Below are 19,949 nucleotides of genomic sequence, written 5' to 3'. Positions count from 1 at the left end.
TGCATGCCATTCGGCACAGGTTTGTTTTTTTTGTTTTGTTTTTTTTGCCCTAGCCAGTGGCTGGAATTTGAACATTGGATGGGAATCGAACCCAGGCCTTCAGCAAGGCATGTGAGAAACCTACCACTGAGCCACTAATGCAGTGTTGAGAGCATTTGATTGGATGTAAGTCAGATGAGTTCAGGTTGAGGCATTCATAAAATGCTTGAAATGATGAAAAGTACAATTCAAGTAAGATCTAAATCTGTGAACTGTTAGTTTGAAACTAAATGAAACCTTGCTCTAGTTATATGATGGAATGAAGTGTAATGTTCGATACCTTTTTCTCTTATAAATCTGAATAGCTGATTATTATTTTTTATTGTGTTTGATACACACTCCTGCTAATTTAGAAACCAGCTATCCAACATTTCTCTTTATTCGTTTATTCATTCATTCTCTCTCTCTCTCTCTCTCTCTCCCCTGTGGACTCAGGATGGACAGACGCAGAAGTACGAAATATAAGGTCGCTTTATTCACAGTTTCTCTCTTTTTATTGCTTACAGAGGTGTTGGTGACAGAGAAAAAGCATGAGGGCAAGGAGGGATTGGAAAAGACGAGGGGAGAGAGGGAGAGAAGAAGGGAATGGTTTCTTTCTGTCGCCTCTCTCCACTCCTCTACTGTCTTGACTGTCTGACTCTTCTTTCTCTTTCTCTCCATCGCTCCAGCCGTCCCCATCTTTTATTTTTTTCCGTATTTGGGCGCTTCTCATTCTTTTCTGGTTTGAGTGAGGGGAAAGCAAGATGGCCGACACTGGATGCTGGACTTTTCTATTGTAGAAGGAAATCCCTCCATTTTGTTTTCTCTTCGCCCATCCGAGGAAAAAAAGAAAAGAAAAAGAACGGGCGATGTAAACAATTCAGCTGTTGCAGCTATAGAAAAGAGGTGAGAAAGAAAAGGAAGTAAAGAAAGGAAGAAGAGTGACAGGGAAAGAAAGATCAAGACGATGGTCAAATAAGGTTTTATTGCAGTGAACCCCTCCCCTTTTTCCCCCACGGACAGACGCCACAGACACTGATTTCCTGCGCCGGCGTGTTTTTTACGAGACGAGTCTTTCGGAGGAGTGCGTGGAAGGGACGAAGTGCTCGAGAGTAACAAAAAAGAAGGAAGCAAGAAAAGGAGGGAGAAAGGACGGGCTGGCAGGGCGGGGCGGTGGTGAGGGACGCGGGTTCATCTCTTCTTTACTTTTACTTCGGCTCTTACTCTTCCTTCTCCTCGCCGTGTGTGATGACGTAGCAGATGTTCTTGTAGTCAACGTTTCCAGCCACATCTGGGGGGAAGGCGGCCCACAGGTTCTTCATCTGAGAGAGAGACACACACAGAACGAAATTGTTGTTTGTTCAAATTGAGTGTGTAAAACAACAGAGATCACCATGATTTTTTATTTTTTTTGCGATTTCTTAAATAATGATGTGCTTTTTATCCATTTATAGTTATGTTTAATGTTACTGAACATCTGTTCTCATTTCCATTACATCAGCCTGTTCTTCTTGAAGTTCTCTTCATGCTAAGGAGACATTGCAATACATCGATTTCGAATTTATATCACTTATAACGTACTGGGCTTGATTTCAATCCTGGGTTTTGATTTAGGGACGCTACTCGAACGGACAGTGTGCGCGTCTAGCGAATATGTTGTATAAAACGTTACGCTAATAATGTAATCTAATGATGGGATGTCAGGTGGTGTCCTGCGCTCACCTCCTCTGCGGAGAACCTGTCGCACTGAGTGCTCAGAAGCTCCTCCAGGCTGCACAGAGAGAATAAATGTTATCTCTTACAGTGTAATTCATCTGTGGGATTTACACAATCAAGGGTACACATTAAAAACAAGACGTAAGTGTTGTACTCACAATTGCTTCTTAATGGTTCCTGTGCCCTCGGGGTCCAGGACCTTGAAAGCGGACACAATGACGTCCTCGGGATCAGCGCCTGGACACACCGGACAAAGCCGTGTTCATTGGAGTAGGTGTGTGTTCTGTTTACTGAGAGTGTGTACAGGTGTAAAAGGGTGCGTGTTTGTGTGCGAGTCTCACCCTTCAGCTTCTCTCCGAACATGGTCAGGAAGACGGTGAAGTTGATGGGGCCAGGAGCCTCCTTGATCATGGCCTCCAGCTCCTCATTCTTCACGTTAAGCTGACCTGCACACAGAGAGAGAGCGAGACAGTTAAGGACAGTCTGGAACGAGGGGGAGAGAGAGAGAGTTATTAATAAAGACTGCAGGGAGAGACAGAGACGGACAGACTGTCTGCACTCCTGAGTGCTCGACAGATTTACACATTTACTTTTACTACATACAGATGGACAGAGTCTCACTGTCTTTGCCATCTCCTTGCGTAGGCTTAATCTATGCCTTCATCTTTCCGTCTGTCTGTCTGCCCATCTATCCGCTTATCTGCAATCTGTCTGTCTCTATATCTGTCTGGTTTTCTACCAGTCAGGTGTATTCTTTTAGATTACTCCACGGCTTATCTGTCCATATATCTAACTATCTGTCTGTCTGTCTGTCTCCCTAGAGTCTGTCTACAGTGTTCTTTGTCAGTCTTCTTGTCTACGTCTGTCTGTCTCTCTCTTCATCCACTCGTCCATCTCATTCAGGTCACCTCCGTGTTCAGTTCTTACCCATTGAGGCCAACACGTCCCTCAGGTCATCCTTGCTGATGATGCCGTCTCTGTTCTGGTCGATGATTGTGAAAGCCTAAGGAAATAACATGATTACATGATTATTTTCTCTCCGGTCAGTGATTTGACATCACGTCAAAAAAAAAAAAGAAAAGAAAAGAAAAATGTGTGAGTCAGTGTGTGTCGAGTGTGTTTTCGAACATCGCCACTCTGTCCTGCTTATGTCCTTTTAGGATCTCTTGAAACCCAAGAAGACCCTCAGGACCTCTGAAAACAGCTGCTCACCCTTCCACCCTTCCTTCGCCTCCTTCACACACACACACACTCCCTTCGGTTTCTCTGTCAGCGCAATACGGAACATAAGATCCTACAGTAATGCCAGGAATCTCCTCAGTAATGGTGGTATCGCTTACACACACACACACACACAATGAGTTTTTACAGTCTTAAAACTGAAATACATCACACACACATTCAGTAAATTCATAATTCAAAATGTCACTTATTTCGACAGATAGATGGAAAATGAAGGAGTAACTCAGAAATGTTCATAAAAATATGACAAAAAGACTTAATAATACTAGAATAATATTTACGCTTAAATTTTTACACAGAAATACACAGACTACACATCCACTAGTTAGCATTCAATGCTAAGTTTAATTACAGTATCACTTGAATCTTAAGTAAAATTTACATTTTTTCAGTAAATTATCAACGAATCGGAGGTAAATGTTAACGTTCCTGACATTTCTGTCTCATTTCCGTTGTGTTTGAGGAGCTACCTTCTTTGCTAGCTACGTAATCAACATCAAAAGTTAGCTAGCTACAGCTACACAATTAAGATTTACTGTATGCTAATTCATTTACTGTATTTGTTTTGTCTCATTTTTGCTGTCACTGTCTTTTTTACTATGTGTGTGTGTGTGTGTGTTGATAAAAAATGCTAGCTTAATCTTAGCCTGAGTCATTAGATTGATAGTTTAGGATTGACCTCTAGATTGCGCTTAACTTCAAGCAACTGAGAGTTGTTGTTTTTTGACAAACTAAATATCTGAAAGTGTGTGGGTGTGTGTGTGTGTGTGTGCGTGCTACTTAAAGAACAGCTGAGCATCGAAAAAAATTCTACAAATGACATTCTGGCATTTATTAGCATTAGAGGGAGAGTCATTTGATCTGCTCGGTGTGTGTGTGTGTGTGTGTGTGTGAAGTCATAATTCTTCCCTTATTAACACCGCGGTGAAGGAGGCGGCTAAAGATAGACACAGCTTGTCTTTCCTTTTCAAGAGACATTTCCTCTGACACACAGGTGGCAGGTGGCTAATTTATGAATTAACGTACTTCGGCTCATCCATTCACTAAACGATAAACAGAATTCAGGAGCATCCTTGTGGAAGGACACGGTTTAACGTAAGTAAGTATGTATGTGTGTGCACACCTCTTTGTACTCCTGGATCTGGCTCTGCTCGAACATTGAGAACACGTTGGAGGATCCCTCTCCTCCTCCTGCCCTCCTCTTGGCCTTCTTGGGTGCCTGTGGGTGCACGGGTCTCAGGTTTAATACAGAACTCACACATACACACACGGCATGCTTACTCTATTTCTCATAAGGAAACACCAACCATTAACTTAACAGATCTACATCATTAGCTACAAATCTTTCCTTCCTTCTGCTCATTCTCAAATGAGAATCCAACTTGCTTATCAAGTCCCCTAAACCTTCTAAGAGAGATTGGTTTGTCTGATAAAATATTTCAAAGCCTAAATGTTATTATGCTAAATAATGATCCAGTAAGATTTAAGTAAAAATCTAAAGTGGTCCAGACAACGTCTACGTCTGCTCACTCTTTACTACATCTTTGTTCCCAGATTCGCTTGTAGTTAATGGAACCAAGAACAAGGGTTTAGTACCCTTTTCCTGAGAGCAACTCCAGGTTCAGGGTTATTTAGTGAAACAACACATTTCTTAGCTAGATTTCTTTTCTAATAGTAGCAGTAGGAATAGTAGTACAAACATGGAATGTTTTTAAAAATGACGGAAATTTTGGGTCATTATCGATCAGGAGAAATTTGAATGAACGCTACCACACGAGCAAAACATAAAATGTCTTACAAATGGAAAACTTTTTTACAAAAAAATTATGAAGTTGCTCCCCTTAAACAATTCTAAACATTGTCACATGAGCCTCATTCTACCATTTTCTAAAACTATATAATTTTTATGAGAATTTATAAAAAACAAAACAAAAAACGAATGTCCTAAAAATTCCCGGTTTTCCAAAGCGTATGTCCACATGTAAGAAAAAATCCATGATCCGAACAAAAAGCGTAAACCCTGTTGAAACCGTCAAGGATGCTTCCAAGCCTTTTTTTACTCACCATTTTGAGACGGTGTGTATGTGAAGTTTAAGAAGCTCAAAGAAGAGAAGACTGTGTGATGCCGCGTCTGGGCCTCGACCCCCAGGGGGCTTATATACCTCCCAGTGTCCTCTAATTTTAGGCCTGGCCTTAAGTTTGGCTTGAGGCTGAGAAGATGGACTGAACGGATGGAGGGATAAGATTTTGGGGGGAAGGGGCGATGAAGGGACAGAAGTAGGGATGCTATCGCCTTACGCACTTTCAGAAATAGCCGCCAGTCTTGGAATGGGGACTGAATCCGATACTCTGATGCAAAGTGGACTAATATGGCCATGACAGAAATGACCCCACGTCCCTGTCCGACCGTGCGTCCGCCCGTCCCTCCTCCTTCAGACCCAGCCCTTCTTTCACCTCTCTGTCCGTGTAATCCCTCGCCTGTATTTTTGGTCTGGGAATTTTACTTTGCCTTTTAGTGACGTGACGTTTTGTATCTTCAGCATCTGAGCACTATGGGTTTATATTTTCACACACTGAAAGTGCTGTGAGCTGCATTAATCTATCTATATATAACTAAATAAATATACATTAAATTCTCAAATATGGGCATATTTTAGGGAAAGCATATAAAGAGATGAAGGGCAGTAAATATACACTTTGCACCCATTGGAGATTAGTATTTTTATATAAATGCTGTTAATAAAATTGTAATATACATTATAAGCAAGCAATAAATGGGGAAGTGTTTGTTATTAAATATTAATTGAATTACGGAATGTTATAAATAACAATTTTATTGGAGTGATCTGGATCTAGGAACACCTTTTATGTTTTACAGTAAATACTAGCGCTGCCTTTTTAGCGAGTCATTTATCTTTTCGTTAATGGGTTTAATTTTTAATAAAACACTCATTTTAAATACATATGTGGAAAATGTTTCCCAAGCTGTCCAGGTGCTGACTTTGAATTTCTTGGTCATTACCTGTATAGAGTTTACACCTCCAAGATTTCACATTTTTCTGTTGGAGCAAGATCTTTATATTGAACCTTTTTAGCTTCATTCTACCCCCCAAACTATTTTGAGTAAAACTGTGGACTAATGAAGCAGATTGAATTTTGTGAATTAAACTAATAGTTATTCAATTCTTAGTTAAGAATTCTTCAATTCTGAGTTAAGACTCATGCGGTAATACATAAAATTTTATAATCAGGCAACATTTAAATAAATCTAATTGTAGCTGAATGTGATGACAATATTGAGGATTGCTATTATTAATATTGTTAATATTATTATTATTATTATCATCTTATATCTTATAACTTCTTTCTTTAATAAAGATATGATTTAATTTAAATTTCAACTGACACTTCAGGAGAGAGAGAGAGGACATAAATGTACAGAATGACATTTACAAAAGCAAAGTAAGCAAGCACAGTATGGTGATGAGACTCTCAGCTGTAATAAAACATTTGAACGGTGCAAATGTGCATGAATGGCAATCCCCTCCGAAGTGGCTCAGAGCATGCAGTCGTTCCTGTAAACATTCAGTGAATGGAACGCCTGATCCATGGAAATCAATGGATAACTCGTCGCCAACGTGTGGAAGAGACGCATCTGTCTGTGTGAACTGTACACACAATCATTCATCAACACCACTTGCACATTACAGAAACTCGGCTGGGAGTTATCGCCACATCCCCCATACAGTCCTGACCTTACTCCAAGACATTTCCACATGTTTGGGCCATTAAAGAAGTTCCTGGGAGGCCAACTGTTTCAGACGTCAGTCAAATCATGACTCTCACGTCCTGAGAAAACCATTTAGCTTGTTGGAATCCAAGCACTAGTCAAATTCTGGAATACGCACATTAGTGTAGCAGGTGAATGTATAGAGAAATAAAGGAAGTTTTTAGTCTCAGAATTGTGTCTCATAACTGCGACTATCAATTGTCCCGGTTTGACTTGAACGGTCCTCATAAATAATAAATATGCGGTAATAAGATTCTGGTAAATTTGAAACACACACACAAACACAAATGTGTGTCAAATGGTGCCAAAAGGTCCAGTGACAATTTTTAGGTCTTTCTGTACTACTTCATGGTTAACTTTTTTTCTCACTTTATTAGTTCTTTAATAATAAAGCCCAGTTGTCAATTAAATAATTAGCATTCTGTTAATATTCATCACCTAAAACATAATAATTCAAACTTATCATTTTAAGTTGATTGAAAATAATTTTATAGGCACAGATGGTGACCTACTCCTTGGAGAAAATGCCTGTATGTAGTGCCAACTTCTTAAGTGTGTCCCCAATCAAAAATAGGTTTAACGTCCTTCCCAGTATAGAGACGCAGACGAAGATCCCTCCTATGGCTGTGTCCATATTCAGGGTCTCCTCTCTCTCTCTCTCTCTCTCTCTCTCTCTCTCTCTCCCAGCGTGAAAGTTGATCTGCGGTAGTGGTAGTAGTGCAGCTAGCTGCAGCTGTGTGTGCCAGTGAGGATTAGCTGAGACAAACGAATGAAGGATATTAAGGAGAGATTTTGGCGACTGCAGGAGTTCCTCAAGGGTGTGTTGTGGGGGTTTTATAGTTGTGTGTTCAGGCCTTTGGGAAGCAGCTGAGAGGCACCAAAAATAGCTAAACAAACTTCTTGTGAGTCTCTTTGACTTCTTTCTCATTAATAAAGCTCAACTAGCATTCACATTAGCGCAGGATGTGCGCTGTACAATTTAATTATCAAATCATCCAATCACCCTTGTCTTCATTTCAATGTAGATCAGTAAAAAATGTAATGAGGCACAAATTTCTTTCTTATAGTTTTCCTTACAGCTGAACGTACTGTACAGTGTAATGTAAGGAACTAAAGGATTTTTTTCCCTCTGATACAAGCATTTTTATTAAATACTTTTTGAATTGTTTTTAGTCATGACATGGTGCTTTTGTGTCTGGAGAAAGTTTTCAGTTTTGCTCCTCCAAACGAGCCACCTGTCTCACACTTCCTGTGACCCCTGACCTTTATGCTTAACCTTTGACGTCACAATCCTTTGCAGATGTCACTGCACAGTACTGGAGGTTTATGGCTGTTACGTCCCTCTGTAACTCCAGCTTGGTCCCGAATACAGCAAATCATGTGTGATTAGTATATTAATATATCAAATTTTAAAATAAAATATGCCTCAACTATTGTATGTATACATATTACTGTATGTTGTTATATACAGAATAGTCAGTAGGTTAATGTGAGCTGACTTGTCAGAATATCTAACAGGAATTTAAATCATATTTACTCTATAAACATTAATAAACTCCATAACTCAAGATGACATCATATAAAGTTTTCCTTACATGTCTTTACACATGAATCTAAGTAATATTTATAAATGTTTATAATCTCTTTATCTAAAACTAATATAAGTCACATACTGTAAGTCATAAGTTCTCACAGACCCGATGAGATGAATTTAAGTCATATAGTATTTATGAATGCTGACAAATTAAATTATCTAGCTGGAGAACATAAGCTGTAATATTTATGAAAAAAATTTAACATTCATAAATGCTAATAAACTCCAGAAATAAAGTTAGCATGATATGATTAATGAGTTATCCTGACCCAGTGTTTTTTTAAGAAAAAAAAATTAAGCCATGTAATAATATCTAAATTTAATTTAACTATCTGTGTAACATGAACTACCATTTCTGAGTGAGTTAAGTCATAAATGCTAATTTGCTGATAAAGCTAGCATGATAGCATTAGTGAGTTACCCTGACAAGATTTATGAGAGGAGAAGAATTTAAGTAATATTTTTAATACATGCTTATAATTTTATAGCTAAAGCTAGCTAACATTAGCTTAGCTTACAAGCTTAGTTATATTAAATGAATGAATGCTAATATTCTATGTATCTTATGCTAGCTAGCAAAACAGCATTAGTAAGCTACCCTTACAGAATTTCTATGGGGAATTCAAGTTGTGTAATCTTCACAGGTAAAACTAGCTAGCATGATAGTTAGCATTTCTAAGAGGAATTTAAGTCAAATTTAGTGTATAAATTATAATGATCACCACAGATATAGCTATCAGGATAACATTAATGAAATATCCTGACAGGATTTATGAGAAGATTTTTTGTCATATTCATAAATGCTAATAATGTCTATAGCTTAGTTAATATTGGGGAGCTAAATAACATTAGCAATTTATCCTGTAGCTAGGAGATTTTATCTATGGAGATTATTAGCATTTATACAGCAAATATGACTTAATTTTTTTTTTTAAAGATTATTACCACTTATGAATGCTACTTCAATTCCTCTAATTCCCCTAATGCTAAAATGCTAGTTAGCATTCCTCTCAGAAAGCTAGGTAGAGATTTATCAGAAATTGTGACAAGCAAGCTATTTTTATATAAATAACTTATTATTGCTATCTTGCTAGCTAGCTTGAGTTGAGAAAATTATTAGCATTTTAAAATATGACCTAATCTCAAGGTCATTTGCTTCTCCTTTAAATGCAGTTCTGTTTCTCATGTACATCTCAAATTTCTCAAATGTTTCTCAAAAGTATGTCTCGCTTTGTATTTCAGTTATGTTTCTTTGTTTCTCCTAAGTGGGGTTTAGGAGAAATAGAAAAGACAAAGTCGAGCTTGTAATGAGACAGCTCAATTCAGTCTCATGAGACACGAACTAGCTCAATCTGAGCAACAAAATTTTGCTATGGCGAAGTTCTACCCATCTTTCTGAGAGGAAAACTACCTAGCATGTTAGCATTAGTGGGTCACCCTGACAGGATTTCTGTGAGGAATTTAAGTAGCATTCATAAATGCTAATAATCGTCACAGATAAAACTAGCTAGCATAAGCCGACTTTGTCAGCATTTCTGAGAGGAAATTAAGTCATGTTTACTGTATAAATGCTAATAATCGCCAGGGAGAAATCTAGCTAGCAGTATAACATTTGTGAAATATTCTGACAGGATTTATTTGAAGAATTCAAAATATGAAAATGTTAACTCCGAAAAAAAGATGCAACTGTATTTGTTTGTAACATTTTATTGGTAAAAAGTTGCTTCACAATCACATAATTTCTTTGAAGAAAAGACAAATGAATATCACAGATCTGACTAAATCAGTTTAATTCATATTTTAATATTTTTTATTTAGGTTAAATTAATGTTTTAGCAAAAACATTCTGAACTGACAAACCATATACAAAGAGAATAGGGCCCCCTATTGGCCACTAAGTCACACGCTTATGTCATACATGCTATTACTGTATATACAGTCTATGGCTCGTACTTTAGACTTTAACAGGCAGTCACACTCATACGACATGAATAGCATGAATAAATATTGTACATCTGAAAAAAAGATATATGGATATAAAATGTAAAAATATATAATTTAATTTATCAATAAGAGTCTGATCAAGAAAAGCATAAAGCAACATACAATGGAGTGTGTAGTAAATAAAGAGAAGGAAGCCTTAATGATACATAAACACAAAAAAGTGAGGTATTTTATGTACCGGTGGCTCTATTGTTATTCTGTGATATTAATCCTCAACATGAATGTAAAGTAAATAAAAAAGTCTTGTATAATGAGCGTTAACATCAACTTTCTTAGTAATACTGACTAACAGGAACAGAATGGCTCAGAGTTTAGTCTAAACTGAATACTGTAAAAGAAAGAAATCTGACCTCAAGCGCACTCACTGCATGTATGTTTTCTTTAGAAAAAAAAAAAAAAATTTTTTTTTAAAAATCAATGAATATGTCGGGAAGTCCCTTTCTTTTTTGGTTCTAACTTGACATGTGCAGTTTTGACATGGTGTGCTTTAGTTTACATTGCCATGTGTCTGATTTGGACCTGTCTCCACTTAGTCCCATCACTGCCTTATGGTGTTTACCTTTCCTGTGTTTAATTTATTCCTTGATCACTTTGCTGAGATTGTATATGTTTCAGGTTTTAGCCCTCCCTTGTTCTATTCTCTCTCTTATTAAATTGCGTCACACCTTCACTCACTGCATGTTATGTACTGCACGTGTTAATTACATAGTTTATAGATAAGGTTTTAATAGATGATAAATTAATACTGTAGTTCATTGTTAGTTTGTATTAACTATTGTCTTAAGTAATGTCAGTTAAGGATTGCTTCATAAAAATCCTTATTTTTTTTTTATCAGGGATAAAAAAAATAAAATAAAAAGAAACACTGTGTTTATCATCCAAACCTATGTCTTGGCTGGGGTAGGAAGCAAATATGAACTCATCCATGTCCTGGTTTACACTTTTTGCATGTCCAGTTTCATGTTCTGTTTCGAGAACCGAAATCTAGAAGTGGACTGAGTTGAGGCTTTCAGGACAGGAAGAGAGAAAATCTTCAAAATGATTTACTGTAAAAGTTGCAACACACACACTGAGACATATCTGGTGTGAGAGAAATCTAAATAGGGTAAATCAGCCTAGATCAATAAGATTCTCTTCAATATGGCCCGCCTCTTGCTGTTTCTTCTTCAGCCAATCAGCTCTCACCTGCTTTACCTCGTTTCCGTAATACTCGTGCAGCTTAGCAAATTCGTCCATTGGGTCGAATCCCACTAAAGGCCACTCCCCGTATTTAGGGGCAGGGCCGTTTAGAGGTGTGACATGTGCGTTTCTTTTGGGCCAGTGTTTCGGCGATCGTTTATTAGCCGATCTGATTGGCACAGAAGGAGCGTGGTGGCCAGGGTAGGCGTGGCTCGCACTATAGCTTCTTGTGTCTCTGTGTGTTGGGGCAGAAGGATGAGCAAAATGTGGTGAGCCTGCGTAGAAAGCGGCGATGACGGAGCTGGACATTTTCACGTGGGAATCCTTCGATGTGGAAGACTGAGAAGAATCACCCAGGCTCTTTCCTTCTTTCACTTCTGTTTAAAAAGAAGAGGAATAAAGGGAAAATAAAATTTAGATCGTTGTCCTCTTTATCGCAGACTGAGAATTTTAGCACTCGATCTTTAACTCAGCAGCCCTAACTCGATGTCAGCACAGCCATTAAAGCCTGGGAACATTAGTTTATGACCTTTACCCCAAGACCTTCAGGCCAGCAAATTTATCCTGAAAACTTCAACTCAGAAACTTTAGCCTAATAACTTTAGCTGAGGAGGTTTAGCTCAAGATATTTATTCCAAGAACTTTATCTCAAGAACATTATCTCTAAAGCTTCAGTCCAGGAACTCTAGTCCAAGTCCTGACTTTAGGTCAGGAACTTTATGCCAGGCACTTTGGTTCAAGAACCTCAGCCCTGAATTCTAGTCCAAGAACTTTAGTTTTGGCATCTTTATTGCAAGAACTTCAGCCTGGCATCTTTAGCCCAGAACTTTAAACCAGGACTTTTATCCCTAAAAATTCAGGCCAGAACCTCTGGCTCAGGAACTTTGGACCAGAAATATTTTTCTTAACCTCTTAAACCCAGGCCAGAAATTTACATGCCTGTACAACAACAACAACAAAAAATATGTTCTAGTATTTTATCCCAAGAACTTAAAACCCAAGTAACTTGACTTGGATTTTTTTTTTTTTTACTAATTTCACTCACAAAAAGCAGCTGTAAGCAAACATAATGGTAAAGAAACCATTATATACAATTCTTCTAATATATTGTAAACTGTTATGCCTGCTTTCCCAACCATCTTGTTGCTGACCTTGGTAAAGGTGTGCGAGGTCTCTGACGAGCAGTGAAATGTAGATGTGGCTGGCTGACAGGAGAGCGTTCACCCAGCTCTTTTGGCCCAAATGATCGTCTGCCGCGAGCTGATAGGAGCGAAGACCCGGGCCGGTGAACACCAGGGAGAACGAGACGTCCGAATCTCCGGTCTGAACGATGCAACCCTCGAGCACGATCACGCCGAGCAGTCCGCGGGCCGCCGGGCGTTCCTGATAGAACAGCAGATTACCCTTCAGGACAAACCAGCGGCGCAGGTACGACGGGTTTCTGCCTCTCTGAGGAAAACACATGGAGGGAAAAATATTTTTAATCATGTCATTTTCGTAAAAAAAGAAGAAAAAAAAAGGAAACGCTTGAAAAGACTGCTGTGGCAGCAATTTGTAAATCTGGAACTTTTACGTTTTACAACACAGGAAAGAATCAGAAAGACCAACGACTTTGTGGTTTCATAATGCTCCAACTGTTTAGTATTAATGACTTTCGGAGAGAGAGAGGAAATGAAGGAAAGGAAACTACAGTTAATAGCTACTATAATTTTATTAAAACAATTACTAAACTTATACATAAACATTCAATTATGAATAATTTTTTTTATGAAACTATAAAATGTTAATAAATTGCGGAGATGAACTTTGTAGTAGTAAGAAAATAACAAACGTTCTAGCGATAGTTTTACTGCCATTTTGCTGATTGTTTTCCTATAACTGCACACCTCATCACGTTTTATTCCTTACACACGTACTGTATACTGTTCACACTTTTTTTAACTTATACACTCAATTAACTTTGACTGAACATTTAAATAATTTTTTACACATTTCTGAAAACAAGAACATTTCTACTGCAACATAAAACTACTATGGTTTTAGCAGAACTGTAAAACTTACTGCAAGATGAAAATCCTAAAGAGAAATAAGAAAAAGTCCCGGTGCTGATCTGGTCAGTAGTGTGTGAATGTGTGTATTCGTGTCTCTCTCTCTCTCTCTCTCTCTCTCTGTCCCTGTAGATGAACTGTTGCAAAGTGAAACACGATGCCTGAAGAAGAACTTATAACCACCATGACCAACAAGGAGGTTATTACAGGACATTTCCTCTTTCATCATTTACCGAATGTCATGTGGGACACTATAGGAGAGGTCGTCAATTATTGCTCGTAAACAGACGCGCCCTTTAATGCGTGCACGATCTGTTTAGCTGAACTCAAAAAGCATGCAGTGTAATAAAAAAAAAACAATACAGTATGCATGAAGGAGAACAGGTTTCTTTCAGAATGTACCTGCAGACTGGAAAAGTACACGCTGTTATACTTCAGGATGTCATTTACAGTCAAGACCTCAATTGTAAATCTTACTCAGAAATGAGGACAGTAATTAGGGCAAACGATCCCATTGGTCTGTGTGTGTGTGTGTGTGTGTGTGTGTGTGTGTGTGTGCTAATTACAGGCCTGATGAATTAAAGACAGATATGAAATCTATCCAATCGCTCAGTTTAGTGTGTTTTAGTTTTGCACATTTTACTGCCTCCAGTTCGGCATCATGCAAAATGCATGTAAGACTGAACACTTGTACTAAAGAGAATTTGAGGAATTAAACAGGATGCAAACCTTTTTATAAAGATATCCCTCTTTATCCACGGGTGAGGTGCAGGACAGGTAGTGGGTTAAGATTCTGCGGTGGATCTTCATCACAGTGCTGCCTGGATTTTACTGTAAAAGACAAACAAACTTGATGAATAAGGACACAGTGTGAATCAATAGATATGATTTATATCAGGGGTTCATAAACTGTAAACTCCATAGACCTTTTTATTGCATAGGGCTTTTGATTCCTTGAGTCTTTCCAACATTAGAGTCCATGCTGACATTATTCATAGGCTGACTTGTTTTTGTTTCGTTTGGATCATATCAGTGTCGTAATGTGATACTGTGATGATGATTATTACTATAGGTGATGTTACGACTCAATAATAAATGCAACAGCTTTAACAATAGTGTAATTATTATCTTATTCTTCTATACCACTTTATCCTGTGTACAGGGTCATGGAGGGCCTGGAGCCAATCTCAGGAGACTTCGGGCATGTGGTGGGGTACGCCCTGGACAATCCATCGGGTGCCAATCCATCACAGGGCACACAGACACACATTCACACACACTGCTGGCAATTTGGGAATGCCTATTAACCTAATCTGCATGTCTTTGGACTGTGGGAAGAAACCAGAGTACCTGGAGGAAACCCATCAAACACGGGGAGAGCATGCAAACTCCATGCACACATTATGGGTGATATAACACAGATGAAATAGACCACATGGAACACATTCTGAAATGGCATTTTCCCTGACAGCTTTAAGGTTAAAAGCCCTGAGTGACCTATGTCACAGTGATCCTTTCTTTATTTGTCTTATATCAATTTGTTCAAGAAATGCAGTCAGAACAGGTTAAATATATAATGTGAGATGTTATTAAATCATTGGAATTGTTCAACAGGATGAAACTTACTTTCATTAACAAAAAAACAAGCTTTTTTTTAATGAGCTATTATGCTAATAGTATGGGTAGTATGTGCTACCCAGACACACCGCCATTTTGGAAATTATGTCATGGGTACACAGATTGACACATGACTCTGCATCAGTATGTCTATTAGATGTTACTTAGGGACTTCATGAGTTAAAATCAAGGATAAAGCTGAAAAAGGAACGTTCCAGCAGAAATTGTGATATTATATGCCTATACTGTACCATGAAATACATTATGTAAGGAATGTGATGTGGTTGATTACTTTCCTATCACAGCACTTGTTTTATTCCTCTCATACTAAATTGCAGTGCTGAAAATTTGTGCACTTAGTTCCTGTTCTCCTTTACATTATAGCAGCTATAAAGGCAACAAATTGTTGGTGTCAGATGGTGGAAAACCTAATGTGACAGCTTTAACTCTGACTGTTACAAAATGCTGACACTGGAGACTTCACCATATCAACAACTGCACATTGTTTCTTTGTTAAATGACAACATGGTTATTAGAAAGAGCGCATTAAAATAAATGTGTGAATTGAAACTGGCAGAGCTGCTTGTTAGAGAAAATTAATCAACACCTTGTGACCAATCAGAATCCTATATAACTAAAGACTGTGCATTGTGCAAACAAAAACTCTGACTTTTGTGCAAATACTTATTTATAATGTATGACCTGCCATAAAAGAACTGTGCATTAACTGACTTGTGCATTAACTTATCTTATTTACACATTTATAGATCAATACTATAATCAATACCCCCTATACCTTATACATCACTATACAATAACTGGCTTATTTATTACTGTCACCTTGACTGCAGTTGTGTGTGTGTTGTTTTTTTCTTTTATTTAATTCAGTGTTTTTTAATTTGCACTATATGAATGAAATGCTCTAATTTCACTGTACGTAGTATAGTGACAATAAAGAATCTTGAATTTGTGCATTTTATACATACGAATAAAATGATGTTTAAAAAAGAAAATAAGAGAAGGACATAACAATTATTAAATATTACATACCTGGTAGTACCATAACACTTAATTAATATTACTGATTTATTTGTAACTATCTACACTTCATGGAGTGAAAATTCTAACATTAAACAAAAGTAAGTGCAGCGGACATGATTAACATAATAAATAATACTAAAAATTGATGAATATAGTCTTATGTTGTCTTTATCTATTTCAATGGTTTTATATTTACACTTTGTTCATTAAAATGTTAAAAAATGTTAGACCATGCCGCCTATCATGTAGGCCGACTTTCACATCCAGAAAAACAGTGAATTACAACAAAACAGAATAAATGCAACATTTTAACCGCTTTAAAGTGAAACAAACATTTAATCATTTCATGCATTCATTTATCAAATATTATATTTTAAACAACAGATATTACATACATTATTATCATCTCCATAGACTTATTGCACATTGTATACTATAATCTGTAGGCTCTCACCTCTCTCACTATATACATACAATAATAGAATAGATATTTTTCCCATACTGTAATTCAGTATCTTATCTATATGAAATTACCTGCATGGTCCCTTTAACAATACATCTTAATGGTTTAAACTTACCTGTATTTTTGTCCTAATGCCCCAAATGTCTCTTAAGGACATTTTTTTAGACGTCTTGAGCGTTAATTCGGGTCGGGAAAGCGATGTGATCATGACACCTTGCGCTACAAACCAGCAGGTGATAAACAATAAAGATAATTTTCAGGATTCATATTACCAGCGGGCTTACTCTTACCTGGCCGTATCCCAAACCGCCGTGCGCTGAACATCTAGTGCACTAAGTAGGGTATAAAGCGCCGTTGCATCACGCATATCTAAAAGTGCAGTAGTGTAGCGCTTAGGGAGTGATTCAGGATGTGACCGTTCCGCGTTGAAATATGAATAACGACCCAGTTCCTGGTAACCAAAACCGCTACACTTCCCCGGCGGTGTTAGCTTTAAACAGCTAACTGTGGTGCATAAATCACATTTCCCTTCCATTCTGCACGGTTTTGCACACATATAGTTAAATTTATAATAAATAAATAGTAGTAAAGAGTGAAGTAGTTGTTTTTGTTTTATATAAAAAGTAAAGTCTGTTTTGTCAAGATATAAGTAATTACGTTGCTATGGTAACCAGTCAGCAAAACGGCTAGGCTGTCAAAAATAAAATACAGTTTATTAATTCGCATAGTTTAAACCCATTATTATTATATTCTCTTACAAAATGTTTTTCCAAAAGTAAAAAATAAAACACAGAAATTTATTCAATATTAAATATAAATATTAATTGTTATTAAGAAGGGAACTTTTGCATACTATATGTTAGCATACAGCGTAAACAATGTAGCTTAGCTTTAGTTCAACAATGCTTCCAAAAATGGTCGAAATTCAGTTTTAATGTTATTAAATTTATTTTTTTTATACATTTCTAATCAATATATAATTGAAATGAAACTTAATATGAAAAGGCAACCATAACACACAGCTCCAAATTGTTAAATGTATTAAAGTGAGAAAGCATGCTACACACTGAGCTACATCATGTAGTAAAACTATATTGTATTAAATATTATATTAGTCCAATATATCATCAGATATGTAATAATATATCAATATTTCACTCAGATGTCTTGCTAAATTACTTTATAAAGAACTGAGTATGACAAATGGCAGAAACTAGTTAGCAATTAAGCTAACCGTTATCTTTTAAGGAACTAATATAAAAGAAAATAACAATCATAATATGTATATTGCTATTAAATATTATGTTAAATTACATTCTAAAATATTCTGTATAACTAAGATTGCACTATGATGATAAATTAGCTAGCAATGTACCTACAGTAGGAAGCTGTTAGTACAGACATTTTATGGACAATGTTAAAGTGTAAGTGTAATAAATCTATTATTTCCCACAAACAAACATGTTAGTAAATTACTTTAAAAACAATTAATTATCACCAAAATATAATGTACGTGGTCACAATCAATCTATATACTGTACTGAGCTAGAGAGTAGTTAGTACTTTTTGGTGAATATTTTGAAACTAAAGTGATCATAAAACTGTAAAATTATAATTATAATAAAAAATTTTTTTAAAAGCTAGCTATTAGTTTCGTTAGGTAAGGGTTAAATTGTGTGAGGAAAATAACAGTGGGAAAAACTAAGGTAAAAATATTTGAAGTGTTGGTTAATCGTTGTAACGAAAAACTTGTTCCTAATGAAAATGTGTAATCACAGTTAGCGTTGCGTGCTAATCCAACTTGAGGTAATTTCGAGGAAGTAGGGCGTTTTTGTGGTACCTTTCTTAAAAACATGGTGAACTAGGGACAAAATTTAAATAGCAGCATAATGCAAGTGTACGCTTAGTGGAGCTTATATTAATTTTAAATACTAAACATTTTTGATTTGGTAATTGTACATTCATTCATTGTACATGGAATTATGTGGTGAGAGATAATGCAAGAAATTTACTTACACTTTTTGAAGATTTTTGTTGGTGGTGGTGGTGTTGGAACTCTCCTTCCTTTCAGTTTGATTGTATTTGTGTTTCTTTTTATCTTTATTACACAGAGTACAGTTTGCCTTATTACAGTAACAACATTCCACTCTTGTGTTTAAGGAAACAAAATGTCTAAAATGCATACATGCATAAAATATACAATAAAAGAAAGAAAGATGCTCGCAAATGCCCACACTGTGTATATGTGTGTGTAAAATAGTGCTCACATTAGCTGTAGCGAGGTAGCAGCGGGTTATCGTGGGTTGGCCTACTGACTGAAAATCACTTATTCACTTTCTCAGTTGCATTTCCTAAAAATGCTTTTCCTTACACACTTTCACTGTCGACATCTAAAATGCCACCAAAATTCTCTGCTTAGTCTAAATTCTTCTTCATAAATAAGAACAATAACGCTAATTTCCTAACAATTCCTTTTAGATCAGTTATGAATTTTTAGATAAATTTCATCCTAACTGCGGAGTCAAATCCTTACGCACTGAGAACCAAAATAGTCCTTTTCAATCAAAATGAAATCAGATTATCAACTAAGAACTTGTTACGTGTTACTGTTCCTGCAAGAACTGTTCCGGCACAGCTGACCTACAGACTGTAGGACTACAAGAGTGTTACGTTAAGTGATGACATTTTAGGCAAGTTGCAAGTTAAAAATTATTCTCAAGTTCAAAAGACAAATGTACCAACCTTTTATTTACTGCATTATAGACGGAGCATTTATTGTCTGTATCCAAATATTGATATAGCACATTGAGCTCACAGGGTAAACCTTGTAGAGGACCCCAAAATAAACTTGTTTTGTTGGAAATGCACTATGTGGTAAAGCCAGGCTTTATGCCAGCCAATATAGGACAATTTCCCTCTAGAAGTGATTCATCTTGGAATCTGCAAGCTTAAGGGTAAATGACAATTAAACAAGGAGGAACAACTGTTATTAATTATTTGTGGTTTAACTCTTCCAGGAACAGGCACATATATGACATTACATGGCTTTATACAGTAATTGCACACCAGAACTAATGTACTCATTCTGCATCAATGGGGGTCAAAACTTACACAATCTTTAATTACATTTTGAAGCCATTTTTTAAATTCTTTTTAAGAAAAAGGAGTGTAGACGAAGACACATGCAATAAAAAATGCCAAATATGCACTAAAAGCAGTCTGATAGCAGCTGGCAAG

The 19,949-nt window shown here is 36.7% G+C and overlaps 2 protein-coding genes across 3 annotated transcripts; both read right to left on the bottom strand.

Moving 5' to 3' along the window:
• Positions 1-492: 492 nt before the first annotated feature.
• mylpfa (myosin light chain, phosphorylatable, fast skeletal muscle a) lies at positions 493-5,150 on the bottom strand. The gene is made up of 7 exons (XM_053514842.1): positions 5,041-5,150; positions 4,100-4,195; positions 2,662-2,737; positions 2,076-2,180; positions 1,893-1,971; positions 1,741-1,789; positions 493-1,340 (listed from the first exon to the last, which is right to left on the bottom strand). The coding sequence occupies exons 1-7, from the start codon at positions 5,041-5,043 to the stop codon at positions 1,239-1,241; spliced, it is 510 nt and encodes a 169-aa protein (XP_053370817.1). The 5' UTR covers positions 5,044-5,150; the 3' UTR covers positions 493-1,238.
• Positions 5,151-10,057: 4,907 nt separating this feature from the next.
• On the bottom strand, positions 10,058-18,960 carry pheta2 (PH domain containing endocytic trafficking adaptor 2). Of its 2 annotated transcripts, XM_053514838.1 has the most exons (4): positions 18,729-18,960; positions 14,321-14,422; positions 12,695-12,992; positions 10,058-11,920 (listed from the first exon to the last, which is right to left on the bottom strand). In XM_053514838.1, the coding sequence occupies exons 2-4, from the start codon at positions 14,399-14,401 to the stop codon at positions 11,475-11,477; spliced, it is 825 nt and encodes a 274-aa protein (XP_053370813.1). In that variant the 5' UTR covers positions 14,402-14,422; positions 18,729-18,960; the 3' UTR covers positions 10,058-11,474. The 2 variants fall into 2 exon arrangements, 1 of the variants encoding a protein (XP_053370813.1); XR_008365805.1 differs by lacking the exons at positions 10,058-11,920; positions 14,321-14,422; positions 18,729-18,960 and adding an exon at positions 13,605-13,715 and having other exon boundaries at positions 12,853-12,992.
• Positions 18,961-19,949: the final 989 nt, after the last annotated feature.

This window comes from Clarias gariepinus, chromosome 16, assembly GCF_024256425.1.
Source record: "Clarias gariepinus isolate MV-2021 ecotype Netherlands chromosome 16, CGAR_prim_01v2, whole genome shotgun sequence".
Classification (NCBI taxonomy): domain Eukaryota; kingdom Metazoa; phylum Chordata; class Actinopteri; order Siluriformes; family Clariidae; genus Clarias; species Clarias gariepinus.
The sequence above is the reverse complement of the archived record's forward strand: the minus strand, read 5'-3'. Positions and strand labels throughout refer to the sequence as shown.